This window comes from Orbicella faveolata, unplaced genomic scaffold (assembly GCF_042242905.1).
Source record: "Orbicella faveolata isolate gen_17 unplaced genomic scaffold, um_ofav_v1 contig_12, whole genome shotgun sequence".
NCBI lineage: Eukaryota > Metazoa > Cnidaria > Anthozoa > Scleractinia > Merulinidae > Orbicella > Orbicella faveolata.
In genome coordinates this window covers 5,421,429-5,447,932 of record NW_028301539.1, presented here as the reverse complement: position 1 = coordinate 5,447,932, position 26,504 = coordinate 5,421,429, and the positions used below count along the sequence as shown (strand labels likewise).

The 26,504-nt window shown below is 40.3% G+C and overlaps 2 protein-coding genes across 3 annotated transcripts; one reads left to right on the top strand and one right to left on the bottom strand.

Moving 5' to 3' along the window:
- The first annotated feature begins 204 nt into the window (after positions 1–204).
- Positions 205–5,552, top strand: LOC149116256 (uncharacterized). Its single transcript, XM_089282208.1, has 2 exons — positions 205–3,551; positions 3,833–5,552. The coding sequence occupies exon 1, from the start codon at positions 205–207 to the stop codon at positions 3,547–3,549; it is 3,345 nt and encodes a 1,114-aa protein (XP_089138334.1). The 3' UTR covers positions 3,550–3,551; positions 3,833–5,552.
- Positions 5,553–11,507: 5,955 nt separating this feature from the next.
- LOC110063630 (tRNA (cytosine(72)-C(5))-methyltransferase NSUN6-like) lies at positions 11,508–25,993 on the bottom strand. Of its 2 annotated transcripts, none has more exons than XM_020770619.2 (10): positions 25,665–25,993; positions 24,638–24,784; positions 23,261–23,459; positions 22,510–22,666; positions 21,942–22,102; positions 17,059–17,099; positions 16,441–16,588; positions 15,902–16,062; positions 14,989–15,114; positions 11,508–12,893 (listed from the first exon to the last, which is right to left on the bottom strand). In XM_020770619.2, the coding sequence occupies exons 1-10, from the start codon at positions 25,743–25,745 to the stop codon at positions 12,717–12,719; spliced, it is 1,398 nt and encodes a 465-aa protein (XP_020626278.1). In that variant the 5' UTR covers positions 25,746–25,993; the 3' UTR covers positions 11,508–12,716. The 2 variants fall into 2 exon arrangements, with proteins under 2 accessions (XP_020626278.1, XP_020626279.1); XM_020770620.2 differs by having other exon boundaries at positions 24,638–24,788; positions 25,665–25,788.
- Positions 25,994–26,504: the final 511 nt, after the last annotated feature.

Sequence of the window (26,504 nt, the reverse complement as noted above, 5' to 3'; positions counted from 1 at the left end):
TCCACACCCAGATTAATCTCCTTCAAGGATTTAATTCAATTTTTCTGACGAGCATCCTCCACCTTTTTATATGGGAGTTCTCGCACCCACTGCCATTCTTGTACCGATCATATATCTACAGTACAGCAGACATTAAAATATAATGAGTTCTATTATGCGCAGATTTGGAATGTTACAAAGTAACTTGCTGCGATCTTCTCAGTCATGTTACAAACTCATCAGGTAATGCTACATAACTGTAAAGCCTTACTCTTTTCATTTCCAGTTACAAGAATTAGCGAGGAAGGCGTCATGAATTACGTAGAAGAAATTCTGCAAGCCATCTTTATTGGCTTAGCTGTCGCTAATTTTCTTCTCAACATCGGTCTTGCTTTAAAAGCCATTGAGTTATGCAAGGAAAGCTTGGTTTTGCTAAATGACAAGGTACTGAGTATAGAAAAGCAATTAGGCCAATTGATTTACAAAAAAATCTATGGCACCATGTTTGAGGTGTACCACCGTGTTAGTGATCACAGAAATACATTAGCGTGCGGCAGGAAACTTCTCGCCATTCATCAGGAGTGCAGTGATACAGTCCAAGAAGGCATGCTTAGCATAACATTGGCACAGATATATCAGAATCAAAGTAGGTATGCTGAGGCGAAAGAACTTTATGAGAGAGCAATCCCTGTAATGCAAACAACTGGTAACAGAAGAAAAGAGGCAATCACTTATGATGGCTTAGGAACTGTGTTTCAATCTGTCGGTGAATATGCCAAGGCTACAGAATACAGCGAGAAAGCACTTGCGATCAGCATAGAAATTGGCGACAGGGAGGGAGAAGCAACATGCTATGGAAACCTAGGAACAGTATTTTCCTCCCTGGGTGAATATGTCAAGGCAAAAGAATTTTACGAGAAAGCACTTGCGATCAGCATGGAAATTGGCGACAGGGAGGGAGAAGCAACATGCTATGGAAACCTAGGAACAGTGTTTTCCTCCCTGGGTGAATATGTCAAGGCGAAAGAATATCACGAAAAAGCACTTGCGATCAGCATAGAAATTGGCAACAGAGATGGAGAAGCGACATGCTATGGAGGACTAGGAACATCGTTTTTCTCTCTAGGTGAATATGTCAAGACAAAAGAATATTACGAGAAAGCACTTGCGATCAGCATGGAAATTGGCGACAGGAAGGGAGAAGCAACATGCTATGGAAGCCTAGGAACAGTGTTTTCCTCCCTGGGTGAATATGTCAAGGCAAAAGAAGTTTACGAGAAAGCACTTGCGATCAGCATGGAAATTGGCGAAAGGGAGGTAGAAGCAAGATGCTATGGAGGACTAGGAACAGTGTTTTGCTCTCTAGGTGAATATGTCCAGGCAAAAGAATATTGCGAGAAAGCACTTGCGATCAACATGGAAATTGGCTGCCGAAAGGGAGAAGCAACATGCTATGGAAACCTAGGAGCAGTGTTTCGCTCTCTAGGTGAATATGTCAAGGCAAAAGAATATTACGACAAAGCACTAGCCATCAGCATGAAAACTGGTAACATAGAGACAGAAATGGAATCTTACAGACAGCTAGTACGTATCTTTACTGAACTTGGTGAAGATGCTGAGGCTGCAGAGTATTATAAAAAAGCATCTGCGATCAAAATCACAATGGAAGATTGTGGTAGGCAACACGAAGCAGACGATTACATCAGCTTAGGAACTATTTCTTATTCTCTTGGTAAATATGGCGATGCAATAAGATCTTATGACAAAGCACTTGCGATCAAAAAGAAAATTGGTGACAGAAGGGGAGAAGCAGAATGTCATTCAACTTTAGCCCAAACGTTTAAAGCCATTAATAATATGGTGAAAGCGAAAGAATGCCATGAAAAAGCACTTGCGATCGCAACTGAAATTGGTGACAGACAAATAGAAGGAGTATGTTTTTATGGCCTTGGAACAGTGTATGCGTCTCTTGGTGAATGCGTCATGGCCGAAGAATACCTCAAGAAGGCACTTTCAATAAGCAAAGATATTGGATACGGTACAACTGAATTTCACTGCTATTTGTCTCTTGCGTTAACGAAGCTATCACAACAAAAGTTGGAGGACGCTTTCTCCTACCTGGATCAAAGCACTGGAAAATTCGAAGAACTGAGAGGACTTGTTGGAGACACCGATCTATTTAAGATATCCTTTGCAGACATGAACGTTTTTCCGTACCACCAGCTCAGTAGCTTGTTTTGTGACGTTGGAAATCCACGCGAAGCTCTTTATGCTGCTGAGCTAGGACGGGCTAGAGCCCTAGCAGACTTGATGGAAACTCAGTACTCTGCTGAACCAATCATATCAGCTGACCAGCAATCATGGACTGGCATTGAAAATTTCATGAAGAAAGAAGGTAACTGTGCCTGTCTATACATTTCTTATTTTGGAAATAGAGTGTTGTTGTGGATTCTGAAGAAAAGCGGTGCCGTTTCTCTCCGAAAATTCAAAGTGGATAAAAAGACTCTTCACACCAGACTAGGAGAGGTCGCTAGAAATTTGGATGAATTTTTTGCCATCATGGCTAAAAGCTTTCGAACCTTTGGTATTTTACCAGAGGAGCTCTGCGAGGATAGATCTTTCCATGATATTGAATCGAAACTTGATTCTTCACAGGAAGAGAACTTCGCAACTTTGCGACAAGGCAAGGGCACGAATGATCCTAAACCAAGTCTAACTTTGTTCTACGAAATGCTCATCAATCCTGTGTCCAATTTACTTGACGAGCCTGAAATCATCATTGTTCCTGATCGCGGCTTGTACCGTGTTCCATTCCCAGCTTTACTGGATGGTAATGGCAAGTATTTAACAGAGACTTTCAGAATCCGCGTGGTTCCTTCTTTGACGACTCTCAAGCTCATTCAGGACAGTCCTGCAGACTATCACAGTCAGACTGGTGCTCTGGTTGTAGGGGATCCTGATGTTGGTGAGGTGATTTACAGGAGACGTCTCAATGAAAAGTTCGTGCCATTGCCTGGTGCAAGAAAGGAAGCAGAGATGATTGGACGACTGCTGGGTGTTCGGCCTTTGTTAGGACAGCATGCAACAAAGCAGGCGGTACTTGAGAGGATAAAGTCTGTGAGTCTGATACATATTGCTGCGCATGGTAATGCTGAGAGAGGAGAAATTGCTCTTGCCCCTCCAGGCTCTACTGCTAGGATTCCTCAAGAAGACGACTATCTGTTGAAAATCTCTGACATTTCCCAAGTTCAAGTGCGTGCTAAACTAGTGGTACTAAGCTGTTGTCACAGTGGCCGTGGACAAATTAAAGCTGAGGGAGTTGTTGGAATCGCTCGCGCGTTCTTAGGATCCGGTGCTCGCTCAGTGTTGGTGGCGCTGTGGGCTCTAGAAGACAGGGCAACACAGCAGTTGATGAGTTCTTTCTACGAGAGCCTTGTTCGTGGGAAAAGTGCCAGTGAATCTCTTCACGAGGCCATAAAATGGATGAGAGACAATGGCTTTACCAAGGTTTCCGAGTGGGCACCGTTTATGCTGATTGGAGATAACGTGACATTTGCCTTTGGAAAATAAAGGTAAGTATTCAAAAGCGAAGCAAAATGGTTTGATGATTTTGCTTAGTTTGTCACATGCGCAAGTTAAATTTACTGCGATCAGAACGGTCTCACTGACCCGTATCTTTAAAACACAACATAAATAATAGCGATAGATTTTGGTTTCCATTTATTTGGATTTAATTTTTAGACCAGGACAATGTTTTGAGTGTTGATCATATCGCTCGCAGATAGAAAATTGGAAATTTTGTTGCACAAGCTTAGATATTTTTTAATAATTTCCTTCAATTTTGGTTTTGTAGGGAAGAAATGACCTGATCAATGGACGACTCTATACACACAGAAGTCATGCAACGACCCAACAAACTTTTGCAGATACATTGATTTTCTTTTATGTGCAATGTTTGTTCGAGGTATAGTTGTTCATTTTTCGCCAGCAGCAAAGAAACGGTTTTTGAAGCAGCTGCATGTTTTAAAGTGATTTTCAAGAATAGTCCCCAATGAGCATAAGAAAGCTTTGGTCACGTGAATTTCTTCGAATTAATCGGCGGTAACTCAATCCGTTAGACGACTAAGCCAGAAGGAGTAAAGCTCACTGTCTCATTTAGTGTTGTAAATAGCAGATTTTTTTAACACTTGTCGCGTTCAGGGCAGCAATATTTTTATATACCGTTTGAAATATATTTACCTTTACCCAAGAAGAGACAAAAGAAACTGTTAGAGTGTATCGATCGCGCCTAGTTAAAACTTCATAGACATAAGCCTTGAATGGTACTTTCTTGCTAAGTTAAAATTAATGGCTGGTAGCTCGATCGGGGAGGGAAGAATAAGCCAGGAGGACTAAAGGTCACTGTCTCATTTAGTGTTGTAAATAGTGGATTTTGTTAACACTTGAGGCGTTCATAACAACAAGATTATTATCTACCGGCGGGTTGAAGTATCTTTTAGGTTTGCACAAGAACAAACACAAGAAACTTACCGTCAGAGTGTTTCGATCGGGCATAGTTAAAACTTCGTAGAAAAAAAGCCTTTGGCGATATTTCCTTTTGTAATTAAAATAATTTCTTTGCTTGTTTGTTTGTTTGTTTGTTTGTTTTTTGTTTGGTTTAAAAATGGTTTCTTTATAAGAGGTCAATTAAGAAGTCACGTCCAGATTGCCCTCCTTTAGGGTTCCATCCAATTTGTACAACGAACATTCTCTTTCCTTTAACAAGGGAGTTAATTCCGCCCCACCCACCCCACCATGCGAGGTAACTAACTCTTTGTTAGTTTTGGTAGACTTGTTAGACACAGTCTAGTTTGGTTTTGTTAAATTACAAACACTTGTGTTCATGTCAAAAAGACACCCTCGGTATTTTTGGCATAAGAGAGATCAGTTTAAAGAACAGCTAATCTGTAGCCTGGTCCAGGTATTCGGTTAATAAGAAAACAGTACGCAATACGACGAGGAAGAAAACGAAAAAGAAAAGAAAGTGAGGAATACGCCCGCCCTGCCTACCCCACCCCTCCCCAACCCTCTTCTTTCGCTCACCTTCTATTAGGCTGTAGTGCAGGCATTTTCCCTGTGTTCACGATTTAGCAGTATTAGCTCGCGATCGAGTAGATTCGCCGTCATGTTGGTTCAGAAAAAGTGCGCGGGGAAGGGGTTACTCCACTTTCAGCATAACGCCTTTACGTCTCTCCCCAAGCCTCCAGACAGAACTGACCGATCGCGGCTAACGGATCACAAACTGTTCCCTACTTGTTTTATAACAAAGAAATCATCTGGGATGCTTTCTTTCTGACGGCTGGATGCAATAACTGCTGCTAAATTTCGAAGCGTTTCATCCTCTTAGCTTGAAATTTAGCAGGAAGCGTAAACGTTTTGTCACGGATCATGGCAACATACAAGGTTTCATATCTCTCAGATATTTTAGAGGCCTTTGGCGTTTTATTTTGATATTTGCTCATGGTGCTTCATCTGCATGATCCAGAACACATATAAATATGTTAGGTCGAGTTCTTGGCCATGTTTTCCCAAAATATTGAAAAAGTATTGAAAAATGTTTGAAATATTGCAATTAGATTGGGAGGCACTGGAAAAGAGTGAGTAGGATTCAATCATTCAAATTTTTAAGCAGGGAAAGCGTGTCTATTGTTTCACATTCGATGCAATGTGCTTTACTTTCATAAAAAAAAAACAGTGAAAAACTCAAATGTAAGCAATCTTTGCCTACTTCCTTCTGAACAGAAGTGTTTTACATGGCCAGAAGTTAATAACAGAGCTAATTGGCATGATAAACTACTAGCAAGGCTTTCGTCTAGATCTCTTTATATATTTTATGCTGTTAAAATTCGAATCTGATTTCGTATTCCGTTAAAGTCAGAGTTCTTTGTCCTAAAATGAAATCAATAATAATGAATTCAAGCTTTGCTTTTTATGGCCCATGCCCAATGTCTTTTATTTTGGAATGAGTTTTATTTTCGATAATTCGCGAATCCGGTCAAACTCTCGCCAAATTCAAACCCGCCCTTACTAAATCTATCGAAAGAAAAAATTTTAATAATATAACTTATTTTTCGCCAAGACAAATAAAGCATCATGGTGGTAATGTTGGAAGCCGATAGAATTTTCTTTTCACCTGTCAGTGACAGCAGAGCTCAACTTTGTTGGCACTGGAAACTTTACACTGTTTTTTGCAGCTTTTGAACGCTTTTCGTGGATTGATTTAATTTGAGTGCTTCCTATTTTGGAGCCAAAATAATATTGCTTGGAAACTAAAACACTCTTGAATAACGCCAGCTATCATTAGCTGATTTTGTTACCTTTTATTAATGCAAACATGAGGGTGAATCTACGAGAACTACAGCATTTGTGTGAACCTGAGCCAAATTTATAATGTGAATCTAACTCCCAAGCCGTGAGAACCTTTGTCACTCGCTATACTAATCAGTGTCATATCTCAATATATCTTGTACTTCCTTGTACATTGTCGGCATAACACTTGTTACCAGTGACACCAGTATGACGTATATTGGTTTTCTCAGAATGTCCTGAAATACTGTCCGTGAATCATAAATATGGTCATTTATTCTCCCAGGAAATTTAGTTATGATCAAAAAGCACCGTTTCTGGTTTGATTTAAGTTTTTGGAAAACAGTAATTGAAACAAATTCAAAGCTCGCTTCATATTTGCGCCTAAAATGTAAGTTCAGGTTCATTTTAAGTAAATTTAATATTAATTGTGTTTTAGTTTGATTGTAATCCTCTTCGCGGTCACAATTCTCGTATTGGTGTTTCGAAGACTCAGTTTCTTTCCATAATGGCTTTTTCGAGTTATCTCAAATTCGTCGTTGCCAAACGTGAAAGTTTCACACAAGAGACGAGTGAAATTATTGATGACGTCACGATTTCTTTACTCTTGGATTTGTTTCAGTGATGAATAAACTGACTATTGTTAGTACATAGTCGAAGCATTTTCGAATTGCTCGTGGAAATCCTCGGAATATGACGGAAAATGGTTGTAAACAGGGGTTGGTATAATCCATATTCGGACAATTTTCAAAAATCGTCAGAAATATCTCTTGGTGAATTCTGAAAATAGCAATTCCAAGCCTCTAGATTTCAAAATTTCTGGTTTCGTTTCCCCGCCCCCTGCTCCGCATTACAAAAAACCTAGCACACGAAGACAAAAGACATGGGCATTAGTTGCAAATTAAAGTCACCTTGCATTCATTACCGCTGATTTCAACTACATTAGACTGCGGTTCAAATTCTTATTGTGTACAGATTTCTGACCGCACACAGTCATAACTTTTCACATTACAGCTTTCCAGCTCCAATAAGCAAATAGACTAACACTCAAGGTATTTATTGATATTCTTACCCCTCGTGTTAAGGTTACTGTACACCTTCAGGGTTGCCTTCCGGAAAATACTTTCTTTTCGCGCTGCTTTAAAGAAAACCTCGGTAAACTATATATCATTGAAAAGCTAATGAACTGTAGATTCGAAAATAACGTTTTTTGTTTTGGTGAACAAGCGCAGGCCTTTAAACGCAAAACTGACCGCACTTGCCAAACTGAATTACAAACCCTTGTGTTACCGCGGACATCCAATCTGACTGAACTATATCACTCAGGAGATGATGGGCCTACAAAATGTGTCAGGCTTTTTCGATCTTTCTATCGGTTGCGTAGTAAATTCCTTTCAAAGTTGGACAATAGAGAATATTGTTGATCTTTTCAAAGTTCTTAAAATGCTAATTAAGAAACCGCCTCATTTCGAAATTACTAATAGCAGAAATGGCGATCACGTTAGTAGTACTCAGTCATTCAAATTTTTAAACAGGAAACTCGTGTCTATCGTTTCACATTCGATGCCATGTACGTGCTTTATTTTCATAATGACAACAGTGAAAAAACACAAGTGTAGGCAACCTCTGCCCACTAACTTCTAAACAAAAGTGTTTAACATGGCCAGAAGTTTATAACAGAGCTAATTGGCATGATAAACTTCTGAAAAGACTTTGGCATCTTGATATATTTCACGCTGATAAAATTCGAACGTGATTTCGTATTCCGTTAAATAAAGTCTTCCTTGTCTTAACATGAAATCAGTAGTAATGATTTCAATATCTCTGCTTTGTTCGGTCCATGATCAATGTCTTTTATTTTCGCATGAGTTTTATTTTCGATAATTCTAGCATCCGGTCAAAAGTTCGCCAAATTCAAACCCGCCATAATAAATCAATCGAAAGAAAACTTATTTAATAGTATTACTTACTTTTTGCCAAGACAAATAAAGCATCATGATGGCAATGTTGGAAGTCGATAGAATTTTCGTTACACCTATCCCTGACAGCAAATCTCTACTTTGTTGGCACTGGACATTTTAATTTACACTGTTTTTTAGCAGTTTTTGAACGCTTTTCATGGAATACAACTGGGGACTTGAAAATAATATTGCTTGGAAACTATAATATTCTTGAACAACGCCAGCTTTCATTAGTTTATTTTGACGGTTATCTTTTATTAATGCAAACACGAGGGTAAATCACCAGAACGTTGCTATTTGTGTGAGCCTGAGCCAATTTTATAATGTGAATCTATAACTCCCAAAGCGTGAGAACCCTTGTCACTCCCTATACTAATCAGTATTAATCAGTAATATATCTTGTACTTCCTTTTACATTGTCGGCATAACACTTATTACCAGTGACACCAGTATGACGTCATATTGGTTTTCTCAGAATATCCTGAAATGCTGCACGTGAATCGTAGATATGCATCTGGTCATTCATTCTCCTAAGAAATTTAGTTATGATGAAAAAGCACCGTCCTGGTTTGATTTAAGTTTTTGAAGAACAGTGATTGAAACAAATTCAAAACTTGCTCATATTCGCGCCTAAAATGGAAGTTCGCGTTCATTTTAAGTGAATTAAAGATTAGTTGTGTTTTATTTCAATTGTAATCCTCTTTGCAGTCACCGTTCTCGTATTGGTGTTTTGAAGTCTCAATTTCTTCTCATAATGGCTTTTTCGAGTTGACCTCAAATTCGTCTTTGCCAAACGTGAAAGTTCCACATAAGAGCGCGAGTGAAATTATCGATGACGTCACAATTTCTTTAGTCTTGGCCTTGTTTCAGTGATGAATAAGAGTCTGAAGAGATTAAAAAGCCCGGACAAAAATGGAAAAGCAGATTTTTCTTCGAATTGCCTTCGGCATTGTCTTGAAAGACGTATTCACAAGCAAGTGTAATTAAACTGACAATCTCAAACTAAGCTGATTTTCCAATCTCGTCGGCTATAATAGGGGCTAGAGAAACAAGGCATAGCGCGCCAACCTCGATCTCAGGCTCTCTCTCTCCAAACAAGGGAGGCAAAGGAAAGAGAGGACGGGTTCAAAAGACAGGGTGCTCGTCGGAAATGTTCCAATGAACCCCTAAGAGGTACCAAGGTCCTGTTTGTGGGCGTGGCTTGAAAGTTATTTCACTGCCAAATTTTTTTCGGTTCAATACCCTCAAAGGTACCGTAAACGCTCCCGCTGTGGACCTTTAAGACCGTTTTTTTAACCCCTTAAAGGAACGATGAGCACCCCCGTCCTTTAATTATGAGAGTCCTCCCCCGGTGAGCTTTTGCGCGCGCGCATGGGGAGATTTCAGTCGCAAGTGAGGTGCCGTTCGATTTCGCCAGCTTAGTCAAGAGCGGAGTCGAATACGGAAAGGACAACGAGCTGCAATATAGATCTGGGGCGCTTTCCATTCAACCCAAAATTCCGAAATTTTCGAAACCGGGACAAGTGGTATGGAAATTTACAGGGAAAGGTTCCAGAAAATCCTGAAATTGTCGAATTCGGAGAAAAGCGAACCATTCAACCGAAAATTCCGGAAATTCCAGAATGAAAATCAAATGTAACGGAAATTTCCAGGAAATTTTTTTTCGAAAATTTGGCTATACCTCAAGAGGTTGTCCTCTTTTTCGGAAATTGTGTAAATTCGCAATTTTCTATTCAGCGCTAGTTCTTTTGCCCGCGATGATTCTTTTGCGCCGCGATGACGGCGACGCCTATTCGAAAATGGATTATCATTTTACTTTAGGCTTAGCCTGCGAACAGGCTCCTGGCTAGGACGGAAAAAAAATTCGGCGAGCGCGGAACTGAAGAATTTGGAACGTGAAGCGATCGGGGCGGGACGGGCTCACCGGGAGCCTTTTCACAGGCTACTTTAGGCTCCTTTAGAATCCTGCCAGTACAATCCAAATCGTTTAATTCCAATAAAAATAATGCCCCCGTGGTGTACTGGTATGTTTTGCATAGGTTGGCTAAGAAATTTACAGAGATTTATAACGCGCGCAGAGCCATTGTACCACTCATTAAACCCTTACGTTCTGTGACTTTTTCGCTGACGTTGTGGTTTCTAAAAGGTCCCTGCTGTTGTGGTCTATAAAATGTCACCGTGTCAACGTATCAGTGTTTTGTTTGCTTCTATATTTGTGATTTAAATCTCGAAGGCATTGAAAAATTCCAAGCGAACAAAAGCGCAGCTTGAAAGTGAAGAATATTATTCTTCTTATTATGGAGTATTTCGCTCCCAATGTGTGGCTTCATAGCTTAGTTGGTAGAGCATCGCACCGGTAACGCGAAGGTCACGGGTTCGAATCCCGTTGAAGCCCTGATTTTTTCAGGCTTCTTCTTTCCAATTGCTTAAATTGGAAAATTTACTGCGATGATCATTCTTCACTTTCATCTATGACCGCAGTTCAAATATGAATTATTTCATATATACATCACAAAAGCGAAGCTTATTGGAAAATCCTGTTCCATTCGCCCCAGGAAATTTCTAGAAATTAAAACCGGCAGTTTTGGTCGAATGGAAAAGCGCTCTTTGTTTGCACGTTTTTTCTGCCAGCGAATCATAAACTGCGAAAAAAAAGAAGTCCTGCACTCTATGAGAATTTGTGTTTATGAGCATTCCATCTTCCTTTTGCATACAATGCAGTTACTGATAAATTAAATTATCCTTAGAAGATTTCTTTTCTTATATTCTGCTCGGTATGAGATCATTCAGTGATACAACCCTCAGAATTTGTCATTTTTCAAATATAATTTCCTCCCAAGCTGGGATCAAAATGAGCTCTGAAAAATTAAGGCGAATGTTAAACCGATCTGCCAAACGACCAGTCAATATAATAAATGCGACATGGAAAAATAAATTCCGAGTTCTCCCAACAGGAATCGAACCTATCACCGTCTTTGTTAGGCGCTCTATTACAGTAGACGTTTGCTCATTCTCGTCCCCAGAGGCCGCGTTCCGTTTGGTCAGCACGCGACCTCTGGCCGAACCCGATTTTCTGAGCATGCGCGGAGTATTCGTTTCGTATTCCCATCCAATCAGATTTGACGGGAGGCCCGTGAATCGCGCACTTCCGGTGTTAGACCCGCCCAAGCGCGGCCGTTGGGGACGAGAATGAAATTTGCTGTGATAACTAGACTAAATAAATTTCCTCTTTTAAAGTTTTATTTCGTTGGTTTCTCTGTTCGTTCATTTAAACTCAGTTGTTATTCCATCAGTTACCTTTAACGGGAGCAATAGCCCATTTCCGAGTTGACCTAAGCCTCTCTATCAAAGCGAGGCCAGGTGCTCAACCATTCATATGAAAATGAGTTTAAGTTGCATGTGAGTGAAATCTCATTTCCATATGAAAGGATGGGCACCAAGACTCGCTTTCAGAAAGAGTCTTAAGGTAAACCGAAAATGGCGTATTGGGTTTTCCAAGCGAAAATAACACGATTTTTTCTGGTTTTTCGTACAAATGTCGAGGCCCTTCATCCCCCAGCAACATTCCTGCCCCAGGGTGGGGTATTACCAGACAATGTTATCCGTCAGTTTTTTAAAATAGGATGATTACGATTATTTTGGCCGCACCTGAATTATTAAACAAAATCAAAATCACCTCCCATATATAGTATGTGATAAAATGGAACGACATTTCAGGAGACTGCTAACAGGCTCTCCGCATGCGGATTGGGGAGCAAAGTCAGTCACAGATCTGTACAACACTGTGAAGGTCCCATTCTAAACGGATTGATCACGTGATCTTAACACGTGCGGTAATCAAAATGACAAGTCATTTATGTACAAACATAAAACGCCTTCCATTTCAAGCATGTTTGCAGTTTCATCTTCATTCTCCACTCTTTGTGCTTGTTCATATCATGACCCAGTGTAAGTTGTTTCATAGAATTAGTTCACCTGTACACACCCAGAAACCCTAAGTTTGCTTTTCTAGTTGACGAAATTCCCGAACTTAAGCCCCTCAGGGGGTGGAGAGTACTTCCTATGAAGACCTCTATGGAGAGTCTCCGCCCGAAAAGCGGACCTTTTTTAGGCTTCAGGTTTATGGAAAGGCAAGGAGTTCACAAATTGAGGTATATGAAAGGGTAAGAAAATCGGAGTATCTTGACTCCCTCCACAACATGAACCGAACAAACAACACTCGTTGTTTGGTTAACATCTCTTCTGGTAATGCTTGATGTTCTCTCGTTGTAGTGTTCATCAACATTCCAAAGTTTTAGAAGAACGATGCATTGGTCTTAAATAGATATGCGAGAGGAGTACTTTTTTCAATAAAAGGTACACGAAACGGGTAGCTTTTGTCTTTCCAGACAAAATGTGTACGTAATTTTGAAATGTTTTCTATTTGCTCTTTTAAAGGCACTTTTTAACAAACTTGGCAATAAAGAAACCGATAGTGTCTAAATTGTATGTGTCGGTTTGATCTGTCTGAGCATTATAAAGACTGGTTGGATCAAATCGCTGCACCAACTGACATTCATCTTCTGACAAACCACAGTTAGGAAGCCCGGGTCCTCCTAAATGGGGAGTCTGTGGAGAAAAAAAAGACAAACGCGTTAAAATCAGTCCAAGCACACTACGCCGGAGAAATTTGAAAACGCAGCTTTATTTGTACGGTGAGGCCTACCGTCCACATTAATCCGTCACGAAAACGGAACTTTTCGAAAACGCTCTTCAAACCGGAGGAATTTAAAAACGCCGGCTTTGCGTTTTGGTGTGGACGCAAAACATTTTGCAAACGGAACTTTTCGAAAACGATGACGATAAGATAATCATATGATTTTCCTACCCGAGTTTTCCTCAAACACAAATCCAAAATGTCCGGTGATTGTTGCGTTTTCAAATTCCTTCGGCGTAGAGTGGACGGAGACTAAACTGGTGAGAAAATTTCAGACAGTGTAGCACTGATACGTAGTAATATAGGTTCCCACGATCCCTGCTCACTCCTAGCTTGAATTGACATTGGCAGTCAGCTTAGGCTCTTCGCCTTGCCAAATTTGAATGGAAGGACGGAAGACTTGATTAACTAAAAATCTCAACAGTGTAGTAGCCGTTAAGGCCTTCACCCCTTCTTACTCTAAGCTTTTCCTGACACTGATATTCTGCCTAATTTGAGCGGACCGTAACTTGATTCAGTCTCAATCTTAGCATTGTGCATACGCCCAAGTCTGTATTTTCTCTCCGCCCTCTTGGACTAAAATCAGAGTCAGTGTAACAATGCTAGAACTCATGCGTCCTGCACGTTGTTTTCTACCACAAGGAAAAACACAAGACCTCCGAGTGAGGTCTCCTATAAGCAGAAGCCTCTCCTATATCACTTGCAAAAAATTTCGGACGTTTTATTTTGGGACACGTTTTATCTCATTTCGGAAAATTCCGGACAACAATTTTGGACACTTTTCTGAAACATAGCTCAAGTAAATTTACGCCTCCAAAACACGAATTACCGACTGAAACAACATCTGTGAAAATGATAGTTTTACTACAGCCTCGAGGTTTTACGAATACATCGACGAAAAAATAACACAAATTCTATCAAGGCGTTACGTATGTCAAGCAGTGTCTCAACTAGAAGTCACTCGAGCTTTGGAGCTACTTCAAAGTTTTATATGTACTGTAAATATTTCGTACGCTTACAATTTCGGATACTTTTAAGTATTAAAAAAACTTTCGGACGGTTTCATTTTCAGACACTTTTTTTCCTCCGAAATTAAAATCGTCCGAAAATTTTCGCAAGTAATATAACTGGACACCTTTCAATTTCCTTATCCCAAGAGCGTCCGCTTTCAGGAATTCCAAGGTGAAACACACGACTGTTTGCTTTAGCGACAATAAGTCTTCCTTCACGCACTCAATTGTTATTAACAGAAAAATTCTACACTGATAGCACCGCTATGCACAGGGCCGACATGTAGCGTTTCTGACTGGTTGTCGCTGTCACGTGAGTCACACTATTTACCTTATCACTGTGGAATTTTTTTAATTGAATCGTAGAACGAATCTTTCGAGCGCGGAACTAACCATTATTTTATTGAGAGTGGGGTTGGGCAATTTTCTGGGGTATGAAATTTTTTCCCCACCTTTAAGTTGTGTGTGATTGTTTTGGTCAGCTGGGCAATAGCTTGCGCAATATTGTTTTTAAAGTCAAACACAGGATAGGTGTGATCTCAGCTTCTCTTTTAGTGTCTTTTTCTGTTGCATATCATACCATATATAAAGGTGTGAGTGTGTGTGTCTATGTGTTGTGTGGCGTGTGTCCAATCATATTATGCGTACTCAGCTTGTAAACTGGCAATCTGGCATTTTTAACCCCATGGTTATTTCAGGTTGCCAGTACCCTTGTTATTAATTATAACTTTTAATTAGATTTAATCAATTTTGTAAGAAGAAGGTTAAATTAAGGATGTTGTTGTTGTTGGACCTAGTTAGTAGAAAGTACTTGCTTTTTTTTTTTTCACTTTGCACAATTTTTTTCTTTCAGCAGATTTTGCTGTGCAGGAATTTTTTCTTTGAAATTGCCCAACCCCCCATCCCCCACCCTATATAAAAAAATAATGGTCCGTTCCTAATCAGACTTTGTTGTCGTTTACAAAAGGGCAAATAATTCTATCAAATTTTCACTCACCTGTCTAGCTAGCTTTAAACAAGGAAACGACTTCAGAGCCCAGGCCACTTGTTCCTCATTTTCCTGTGGAGGTATTGTACAGGTAGAGTAGACAAGCACACCTCCATCCTTCAATAAGCCTACAGCCTGCAACAGAAAGAAATTGTTATCATGGACCATGGAAATCACTTAATATGAGAACTATGGGGGAAAGATATAGACTTGAAAAATCTGACTTTTTTTAGAATTTCTTTGTGACTGGTTGCTGTAAAGCTGCCAAGATCTTGGAGGGGGGTTACACCCAAACGCTTATGCCAGGGGTGTGTGGTGCTTTTCTTGAAAACCCTTGCCCTATCTCAGACCAAACTATATCAGATCTGAGACCTGACCCAAAAATCAACATCCTATTTTACACCTCAAACATTAGTGCTTGTGCAAACATTTGAGAAGTGTTTCAAATTCCCACCATTTTACGAAGAGTAAATAAAGCTCTTCTAAAGAACAAATGCAGTTCTGAGCCAAAGCACAAAACAAACAGTAACCCTGTTTAAGACCAAAACAACTCAAACTCCTTACCCTTTGTCACAGGGGTGTAACGAGGGGGGTATTGGGGTGCCCATGAACCCCCCTTTGTAAGCCTTTTTTAAGGAAACAACCTACAACAGGTGGTGAAAACGACATGACAATCTGACGAGTACCCTCAATGTGACACAGTGTGACCCCCCTTTGAAAAATCCTGGCTGCACCCCTGTGTCACTGCACATTTCTATAGACTTAATAAAAGGCAATATCCCCCCAAAAACTGGGCTAAGACCTCTTTTTCCTCAAGTACACTGCAGTGGGAACATAACTGACTATTTTAGCTGATCACACAGTACCTAATGAAGGCTATGCTGCATTATGATAGATCACAACTACAGTTTTTGTCACTTACAGTAGTGAAGAGTTTCTTTTGAAGCCTCGGGTAAGACTGTAACTCTTTCAAATTCATTCTGACAACAAACTGAGGCCGCTGACCCAAAGCACTGCAGGGAGCATCAAGGAGGATGCGATCAAATGTTCCACAGGGGTAGGGTGGAGAAGGAGGAAGGGAAACTGAAAAAAAAAAAAAGGCAACAGGCCGAATTTTAAGAATGGTTTTTTTTTTTTGCAATATCCATGATGAATATTACTAGCCAATCATATTTATTTCTTATAACGGAAACACAGCAAGAAAAAATTAGGGAGCAAACAGACATTCTTTCTGCCCACACAAAAAGTCAATGAACATGTTAATTGCAAATTTGCAACGTTTTTGCAATTTTTTCTTTGTTTCTTGATTCCCAAGAAACAATAAGATAAAAAGAAAACCAGACCGAGTGTAGAGGTTTAAAGACTGGAGAAAGAAATAACAAAATTTACAGAGATTACACAGAAGTTAAGCAGCAGTTAAAAAAAAAATCAGTTCTTGGTGTACACGTAACATGTACTCACTATTTCCTCTGTTATAATGTTTTTCAGCATCCAGGGCTTTGATTCCATCATACATGAAGCTTTTTACACACTGAATGCCAAGTTTCTCACAGTTTGCCTTCAGCTTTGCCACTTTGGGCTCACTCTTGTCAAAAGCCACTACTGCGCCCTACGAAAATAACAATAAAGGGTATTGCTAAACCTGCTAGACTCTGAAAAGTCAATACCCTTCCTGCAAACAGACTGTGGCCTGCTCTGTCTCACAACCTCCTTAATTGGTGACAAAGGTGACAATCTCAGCCATTCATCTGCCTTTGAAGTGTTCACCTTTCAGTGTAGTCTGAATAATTTATACAGGTGTCCACTTTAGTAGAGTGAAGGGTTTCTTCCTTAAAGAAGGGTAGCATGTGGTCTTAAGTGTAAAGCTTCTCCCTTAGACAAGTGTTCACCTTTAGTGTCCACCTTAGAAAGTTGTCTCCCTTCAATTACAGAGCTTCCTTTAGCATCAATTCAAGAAGGTATGGATAATTGGATAGATAACTAATTAGTGGCAAGATAATTATTTAAGGTTTTGATTGATTAAAGTAACATAAACTAAGATATATTTCAACCAGGAGGACATCCTCTTCTTCAGCTCACCTTGTCCCCCATGAGTGATGCTAGGTGAGTAGTTTTGCCACCTACAAAATAAGATAGTCTTGTTCAAAGAAGTGTCCTAATAATTCTATAAATGTCTTCCTAGATGGTGCAGTGCACCTTAGTTAATGTTAGTCTAGGAAAGCTTTAATTTATAAAATATCCAGTTTGAATCTCATTTTCATTTTTGACCAACAAAATGACTTCTACAGTCAACAACCATCAATCCGTTTCACCATGGAGATCAAGAACAACAGCAAGATCGCCTTTCTCGACACGTCAGTTTACAGAGACCCTGATGGCCGCCTTACCACCAGTGTCTACAGGAAACCAACACATACCAATCAGTACCTAGTGTATGATTCACACCACCCTCAGTCAGGAAAGCGCGGTATTGTGAAGTGTCTGTACGACCGGGCTAAATGTCTCATGACCAAACCACCAGTAATCACTGGAGAGAAGAAACATCTGTCATCTGTACTTGTCTCTAATGGATATCCCTCCTCTTTTGTACAGAAGATCACAAAGGCACGAACAACCCCAAGAAGAAAGCCTGTTGCGGAGTTTAAATCCACCGCCGTTTTACCTTATGTCCAAGGAGTTTCGGAGTCTCTCCGCCGCTGCCTAGAACAACAAGGCATTCGCACCGTCTTTAAGTCCGACACGACACTTCGGTCACACTTAGTGCAACCAAAGGACACCGTCAACCCGGCTAAACAAGATGGTGTTGTCTACAGGATTCCCTGTGAGTATGGCAAAGTCTACATCGGGGAAACAGGGAGATCTATGCAGGAGAGGATCAAAGAACACGACAGGGATATATGACTCGCCCATACCCAGACCTCCGCCGTTTCTGAACACACCCACGAGACCAGCCACTATCCTATCTGGAACGAGGTCAAGTTTATTGATCGAGATCCTCACTGGTACACACATAGGGTCAAGGAAGCTATTCACATAAGACTTCACCCTAATAACATCAACAGGGATAGTGGAATTGAAATTCCTGAAGCATGGATACCCACGATCAAGAAACACAACAACAGGAGAACGGTACAACAGCGGACCACTGAGGGAACAGCTACTCGCTGGAACAATGGAACGATAGGAGGATCGAAATGCACCAATCACAGCCGACCTTTGTGATATAAATGATACCGTGCAATCAGTCAACCTTATTGCCTGAAGAAGACTAGCAGTAAGCAGTCGAAACGTCGTGATCTACATCTCAAGTGACTACCATAACGAGCCAGACGTTCTTAGCAACCAAAGAACAGACCTGGGATCCCGTGGCTTACAACATTCCAGTGTAATCATATCCCTGTCGGTGATCGTTTATGTTCCACAAAACGCGTCAAGTTTTGCACGAATGTGTCATAATCCTAAAGTGTGAAATTATATTTACTGTAAGACAATTCCATCGTGTCAGAAAGATACAAAACATTTTAATACTCGGCGATTCGGGAAATCGCACGACTGACGTGAAGCATTTGGATTAAAAGAAAAAATAACGTTGAAACAATGTGTTTTCTAGGTTGGGGCGCAAACGCCAATTTAAAACTTAGACTTTTTGATACATTTCTTACTCTTGTAAAGCTACGGAGCACGTATAGATGAAATGTTTTCGCTAATCTCAGTTATCACTGTTATTCAGTAAGCGAAGTGACTATGCCCAGCAGCCCAGAAATGCCCGAGAGTCAGAAATGTTCTCAGATTTTCCGCGGAAAGCCTAATTGAAACCTGTTTAGGGTATTCTCTGTATACATGTTTGTTGCTTAGCGATTCCAAAAATAATCTGAATTTTCTAGTATTCAAATTTGAAGATCATGTGCACCGACACTTTGAAAATCAGTTAATGTTGTGGGCAGTCAGGAAATTATCTCAAAAATTATGTCAAAGCTCTCAAGAGCGATAGAAATCTCGAGTGCATGATGTAATTCTTTACGAGAAATGTCGAGCGATTCTGGAAACAGCACGACGGAAAAATCACTATCACGATTTTGTTACATATCCCGAAGCACTCAGCAACTGTATTGCATGGACTTCAGCCTGGATGAACCGGAAAAGGATATGTAACGTGTTCCTATAATGTCACGCATGACGGTAAAATCACTATGACGATTTGGTTACATATTCCGAAGCGCTCAGCAACTGTATTGCGTGGACTTCAGCCTGAATGAACCAGAAAGGATATGTAACATGTTCCTCTAATGTCACGCACGACGGAAAAAATAACTATGACGATTTTGTTGCATATCCCGAAGCACTCAGCAACGGTATTGCATGGACTTCAGTCTGGATGAACCAGAAAGGATATGTAACATGTTCCTATAATGTCACGCACAACGGAAAAATAACTGTGGTGATTTTGTTACATATCCCGAAGCACTCAGCAACTGTATTGCATGGACTTCAGCCTGGATGAACCAGAAAGGATATGTAACATGTTCCTCTAATGTCACGCACGACGGAAAAATAACTATGGCGATTTTGTTACATATCCCGAAGCGCTCAGCAACTGTACTGCATGGACTTCAGCCTGGATGAACCAGAAAGGATATGTAACATGTTCCTATAATGTCACGCACGACGGAAAAAATAACTATAACGATTTTTTTACATATCCCGAAGCACTCAGCAACGGTATTGCATGGACTTCAGCCTGGATGAACCAGAGAGGATATGTAACATGTTCCTATGATGTCACGCACAACGGGAAAATAACTACGGCGATTTTGTTACATATCCCGAAGCACTCAGCAACTGTATTACATGGACTTCAGCCTGGATGAACCAGAAAGGATATGTAACATGTTCCTATAATGTCATGCACGACGGAAAAATAACTATGACGATTTTGTTACATATCCCAAAGAGCTCAGCAACTGTATTGCGTGGACTTCAGCCTGGGTGAACCAGAAAAGGATATGTAACATGTTCCTATAATGTCACGTACGACAGAAAAATCAATATCACGATTTTGTTACATATCCCGAAGAGCTCAGCAACTGTATTGCATGGACTTCAGCCTGGGTGAACCAGAAAAGGATATGTAACATGTTCCTATAATGTCACGTACGACAGAAAAATCAATATCACGATTTTGTTACATATCCCGAAGCGCTCAGCAACTGTATTGCATGGACTTCAGCCTGGATGAACCAGAAAGGATATGTAACATGTTCCTATAATGTCATGCACGACGGAAAAATAACTGACGATATATTTTGTTACATATCCCGAAGCGCTCAGCAACTGCATTGCATGGACTTCAGCCTGGGTGAACCAGAAAAGGATATGTAAAATGTTCCTATAATGTCACGCACGACGGAAAAATAACTATGACGATTTTTTTACATATCCCGAAGTACTCAGCAACTGTATTGCATGGACTTCAGCTTGGATGAACCAGAAAAGGATATGTAACATGTTCGTATGATATGAACGAGCGAGGGAAAAATGACGATTTTGTTGTTGTTTTTGTTTCCTATAGTGTCACGTATTACTGAAAAATATGTGGTTTTTGTAAAATATCCTGTAGCACTCAGTAACGTAGAAATACTGCGAAGACGTTTGCGTGGGAAAACCAGAGCGGATTTATAATATGTGGCTACATGGTGATTTTACTATATATCTGAATTCGTCTTTCAGAAAACTGGTGTACCATGGACTTCAGTCCAGGGTCTAACCCACGGATGAAAATAGTCATTTAACATTTTAGTAGCTATCTAGTCCCCATACAATCTAAAAGCATGACAATGGGTGTAAGTTATGATATAAATAAAATATTAATCGGAAGACTTAACTTGGTGCGTTTGACTTGTTGAGTTTTGAAGCTGTTGTCTTGATTCGATGCTCTGAGAGGTTGGTCACGGGCAGCGCAAGCTGAAAACACTTTCTGGTTCTCTCCGTCGTTCTTGGGTGAATGAATTCATGTATAAATCAATCGTGGCTGGCGGTTTCGTTTGGTTTTCAGCAGCTGTTTTATGGTTTAAGCGAAAACCAATCCAAATGTATAGTCAGGGCAGCTCCTTTGTTTCTCTTCCCGTGAAAAGAAAACCCACGCGCCTTCTTTAACTCCTCAAGGCAAATTCGATTGGAAACTGGCTCAATTTCGCACAAATGCGTCAGAGAGACACCATATCTTCTAACTCAGAGGCACATCTCGTTTTGCATCTGTTTTCAACGACCGATGACGGGTTCATTCGAAGTCGAAGTCTTTTTTTTCATATCTGACCGTGCAATATTCCCGCGTTATGAAAATTTATTATAAAATATCAATTATGTGGCCAGATCATATCTGAAAATAACCAGGTTGCTTTTGTACACAATTACTCTCACTGAAAGATATTATCGCTAACCACAATAGAACCGCAAAAGTCTCGCGATGACAGCAACCTAACAGATAAATGACATCACCCCATAGCAACCGGACCTGGCGAATTTTTCAGCTTCCGGTTAGTTCTGGCTCGTGATGTCATGAGACAAACGATAATACACTTAATTAAAATGACCTCTAGTTGTTACCTTAAACAAGCTATCATTATTATGGGTGTTTTTGCTCTTAGAAAATTGAGGTTGTCTTTGATGCAAGAAAAAAATAGAAAATGTTTGTGAGCTAAATGTTGTCGTGATGTACGTCATCATCTTTCTATAAGTAGTTGCATAACAATCTTATTTTTTAATATAAATATAGATGTGGCCCGCCTAGATTAGCCCAGGCTACCTGCGGGTTTGCGTTGTTGCTATTATCAAGCATTTTTAACTTAATGTGTATATCTATTTCTGTAAAAATTGTAAATATGCGAGTCATTATAATAAAGTTGTTGTTGTTGTTGTACAGTTTTCTTAAATTGTTGGTACATGTAATTGAAGCAGTATGTCACCTGGGGAAGCACACATGTCTAAGATAATTTCACTGGGATGAGGATCCAACACGTGTCCAACTACAACAGACGGCAAGTTCTGAAGGAACAGTAAATGAGGAAGAACTCCACTCAGTGACGGGCAGCTAAACAGAGGGGACGTCATACAGACTGCCACACCACTACAAAAACAAACAGAAAATGGAAAGTTTTCCTAGCCTTGCATAGCTCCTAAGAAGAGGACCATATAATGTATTTTGCGGGTAACATTATAGAGCGAAAGCTTTACCTGTTAATTTTTTGCACTGGAATATGTGAATGCTCGAGGTTACCATCCTGGAACCCTGATCAAGCAGTACAGGATTCAAGCCCTGACCAGCATCATTGTGTTGTGTGCTTGGGCAAGACTCTTTCTCTCCATCCATGTGTATAAATGGGTACTGGCAAATCTCAAGCTACACTGTAGGGGTACCCTGTGATGCACTAATGTACCATCCCAAGGGGGTGCAGAGATACCTCTAGTCACTCAGTGGTACAGAAACTAGGATAAACTGTGTACAGCCATGGCACCATGCAGATTTTCCCTTACCTTACATTTTGCTGAGAGCAGAAAATCTCCTTCCTGGCAAGCACAGCAGTTCCATTTCCAACAAACACCTTTTGGCCATCATAGGGTTTGGTTAGACCCTTACGGCATTTGCCCTCCAGATCAGCAAACGCTGACACTAAATCTCCTCTTTCAATACCTGATATTAATAAAGATGCTTTGAATATTCTTGTATACATCTCTGCACAGGCTTGATGCTTGATGAGTCTAGCTCAGACAGATATAAAGGCAAGCAAACCATCACAAGCCATGTGGACAACAACTGCATAAAACAACTTGGAGTGTTGCTTACATGGCAAACTTCAGACAATTTTTTTTTCCAAGGGCTTTTCAAGAATCCTCAAGCAGTTGTTTTCCTCAGAATCACACAAAATTTTTCTGGTTAGGAACATAAAATACAAAATTATGTACTCACACAAACCCTATTGAAGGCAGGATTACATTGTTTGCTACATCATACACTAATTACTAACTTCAGTAAAACTTAAATTAACTTTTTTTGCAACTACAAACATTTTCCCTGATTTATAACCGCCCCTGCCCGCGAGTACAAAGCTAGTTCATAGCAGTCCCTCCCCCTCCCCTTTTCCCCTGTACTGCTTACATTTTGTCAGTTGAATTGGTAGGCTTAGATAGGGGGGGGGGGGGGGGTGAGTAGAGAGGGACAATTTGGAGTGCAACACTCAAGCCATCATGTCTACCCCAGAAAACACAAGATGGAATCTGACCTTACCAGGGTGGGCTGCCATGACACCAGGAGCATAGATATCTGCACCTCGGAGTATAGCGGCACCACAGTGCGAGTCAACAATGATCTCCTTTGAAGCTGGCACAAGATCATCTTTTGGACCAGAACCATGGATCAACAGAATGTCCTTGACCATGTGATGCTCTGTCACTTTGTAATGACATTGTTCTCCTTCCTTGCCTCCCTAATTACAAACCATAATGAGCAGATACATATAATTTAAATATTACCCTTTACTTACTTTTCAAACTTAACTCTCTTAATTTGAAAGCTTGCTTGTACAGAGAGAATCATTGAATCAAGTTCTGCTAAGTTCACCTAAAGTGGCCTATACAAAGAGGCTCTGCCCAAATTTTAAAGGGGTACTTTTCTCAGGCCTCAGGTATATAAAAGGGAAAGGAAATCTGTCATTTAGGTATTTAAAAAGGCCTTTAATTAAAAATATTCAAACAGATGCACCTTATGCATACAGCTGTGCCATTTCATTTCTTAACCCATTGACACCTGGAGCTTATTGGCAGAAAAGCATTTTTTAGACATTTTGGTCATTTTTAGCCTCAATATGAGCCAAATCACGGTAGCTCCAATCTACTCAAAAAAGACATTTGCAACATAACAGCATGCCTTTCTTTCCAACAGCATCGCTTTTTAGGACATTTTTGTTTGGGTATGCAAAGGAATCAAAATTTCAAGCAAGTGACCTATGTCTCTAGGCTTTTTAGTTTCTTTCATTTTTTTTTTTTTTGCCTTTCCTTTTTCTCCTTTTCTTAACTTTTCACTGCAGTGGTTGACCTTCTTCTAGGCTTACTACCAGTTCAAGAATTTCTGAGAAAGCATCAAGACGGAAAATTCTTTCCACAGAGTAGCCAAGTGTAGTTGAGGGAAATTTTGCTCCAAGTTTTTTACTCCAATTCCTAAGCATTTTCGTGCATATTTCAGGCTCAATTGACCCAATCACTGCAATCTGGGTATGAATGGAAAGATCTTTTCCTCCAGCAGAACTTGAGTATATGGGAAGCCAATTTCGGTCAAAGGTGATGTCAGAAGTGAGAGAAAGGCCAGCGCTTTTCATGGTTGGTTACAGCCCACACAGACATAATGGGTAAAACTCCGCATGAAAAAGACAAGATTTCCCTTTTTGGCAATTTATCCAAAGTACGGGCCAGTTATGAAATCAGGTGAAATGGACCCTTCTTTCTAATAGAGGTATACAAAAGGAGTATCTTTTCTCTCAAAATGGTATACAAAAGGTAAAGGGTTGGAACTCGAGGTAAAACCTCCCAATAGAACATTTTGTAGAGTACACCACCGGGATTTCTACATGACACAATAATATTCTTCAGATGTTTTCCTGCAACACACCTCCTCCAGAATCTTCTGCAACTGCTGCCGAGCTTCATGTACAGTTGTCTTCAAAGTGTTAACTCGCACAACAGTAAACAGTGGTGGAGTGCTGAGTGTATCCAGAAGTTTATGAAATCCCTCAAAGTTGTCATTCAAATAATGTTCCTGTCTTAACAAAATAAATCAGTTCCATGTGTTTCTTATAACATTCTTTGTTTTGTCTGCAACACATAAATTGTCTGGCCCAGGAGGGGGGCTCCCATGTAAAAAGGACAGGGGGTGCTCATCAGAAATTTTGAAAAGAGCCCCCAAGAGGTACCAGGGTCCGTTTTTGTTGGTGTGGCTTGAATTTTTCCACCCCTGAGAGGTACCAATTCTAAAACAACATATCACCTCCTGTCCTATTTTTTTCGGCTCACCACTGTTAAGAGGTACCAAAACTGCAGTTTTAACCCCTAAAATGTATGACCAGCACCCCCATCCTTTTTATATTGGAGTTGCCCCCTGCCCCCTGCCCCCCCCCCCCCCTCCCCTCCCACAAGGTGGTTTGAATAAAACTTCAGCACAATTTATTTTAAAAGCATACAGAAGATTTAGTTCTCTGGAGAGGTACAGGCTTACCATTCGCTATTTGTGTATCAGAGGTTGCCATCCAGAGATTCCTATGTGAAAAGGTTGTGCTTGTTGTTTCACTTAGGGGTGTAAATCACACATTTTGGACTTACTTAGGGTCTGTTAGGGTTCAGGTCCAAACTATCTTTTAATCGAAACTATCCCCGACCCTTCCACACGGGAATACCCGCCAATTGCTTTTTGGAACATGAAGGTTCCTTGCTAATGAAAGGTATTTAGGGAAGTGTACCTTTCTCTGCAACCTTATGTCTCATTTAGAGTCTATACCCTTCCTTATTCAGGTGGATGAAAATAAGTGCTCAGTTTCTCTGCACTTCAGGTTGATACTAAGAGATGTCACCTCTGTGATCTGGATGGTGATTTTCGCACAAATATTCTTATCACTGAAGCAATATGAAAGCGTATAAATTACCTCTCTAGGAAACAGGGAATTTCTCAAAAAGTCTTCGACTTCAGGGAATAAGAAGGACAATTTTGGAAGACGATGTGACATCCTCAAATGGCCGCCATTTTTTTTTGGAACTAGTACCCAGTTCCGCCGAGCAGTAGTGCCCGTGGGAGTGGGTGAGGACAAAGAAAAAGGAAGTCATGTGTAGGAGAGGGTGGGGAAGGAAGACGATACTCACCCCCGGCAAGAAAAGGTTTCTAATGGAGGTTATGCATGGCAGCCATGTTGCATGGCAAGACCAATGAAAATGTTTTGCATTAGGAAGAACATTTTTCCCCATAGGAAAAAGAATTTATTGCTCCTGCCATGCAACATGGCTGCCGTGCAAAACCTCTATACCGCAGATTTCGCGAGTGTCTTCGGATCTTTATTTTTTATGTTCGTGATCATTTCGCTTGGAAAATGCCCTGATCGAGTGACTCTGAGTGACTGAATCACTGATCGATACCAAGCAAGCAGCGACCTAAAAACAGAATCAAAGCGATCATTAAACAATACCTGCATTACTGATATTTGGATAAAAGATCTAGGAAACAAAAAAACACAATCTAGTGTTTCTTAGGTTAGGCAAAAGGCTTTTCCCCAAATGTGCTCCATTGGAGTAAGAGTTCGTGATATTTTGTGTTGATACATGACTCCAGAATGTCTGAAATGTGCAAAATTAAATTCACGCTGCATACGTGATGAAAGCGATAGACCGAGACTCACGAACAAACAAACGTGAAGATTAAACGCTTTTATAAGAGTCAAAACCTGAGATAGAAATCAGCAAGGATGATTTCATACTGACAGCTTTTGGTGAGC

Bases quoted from the DNA above. Each gene is read 5' to 3' on its own strand.
- LOC149116256 (XM_089282208.1), top strand. From the start codon at position 205: ATGTTACAAACTCATCAGGTAATGCTACATAACTGTAAAGCCTTACTC.
- LOC110063630 (XM_020770619.2), bottom strand. From the start codon at position 25,745: ATGTCACATCGTCTTCCAAAATTGTCCTTCTTATTCCCTGAAGTCGAA. The intron at 24,785-25,664 runs GTAATTTATACG...TTGTTAAGACAG, and splicing joins ATTCCCTGTTTCCTAGAGAG to GAACATTATTTGAATGACAA. The intron at 15,115-15,901 runs GTAAGTGACAAA...TTTCTGTTGCAG, and splicing joins AAAAGAAACTCTTCACTACT to GCTGTAGGCTTATTGAAGGA.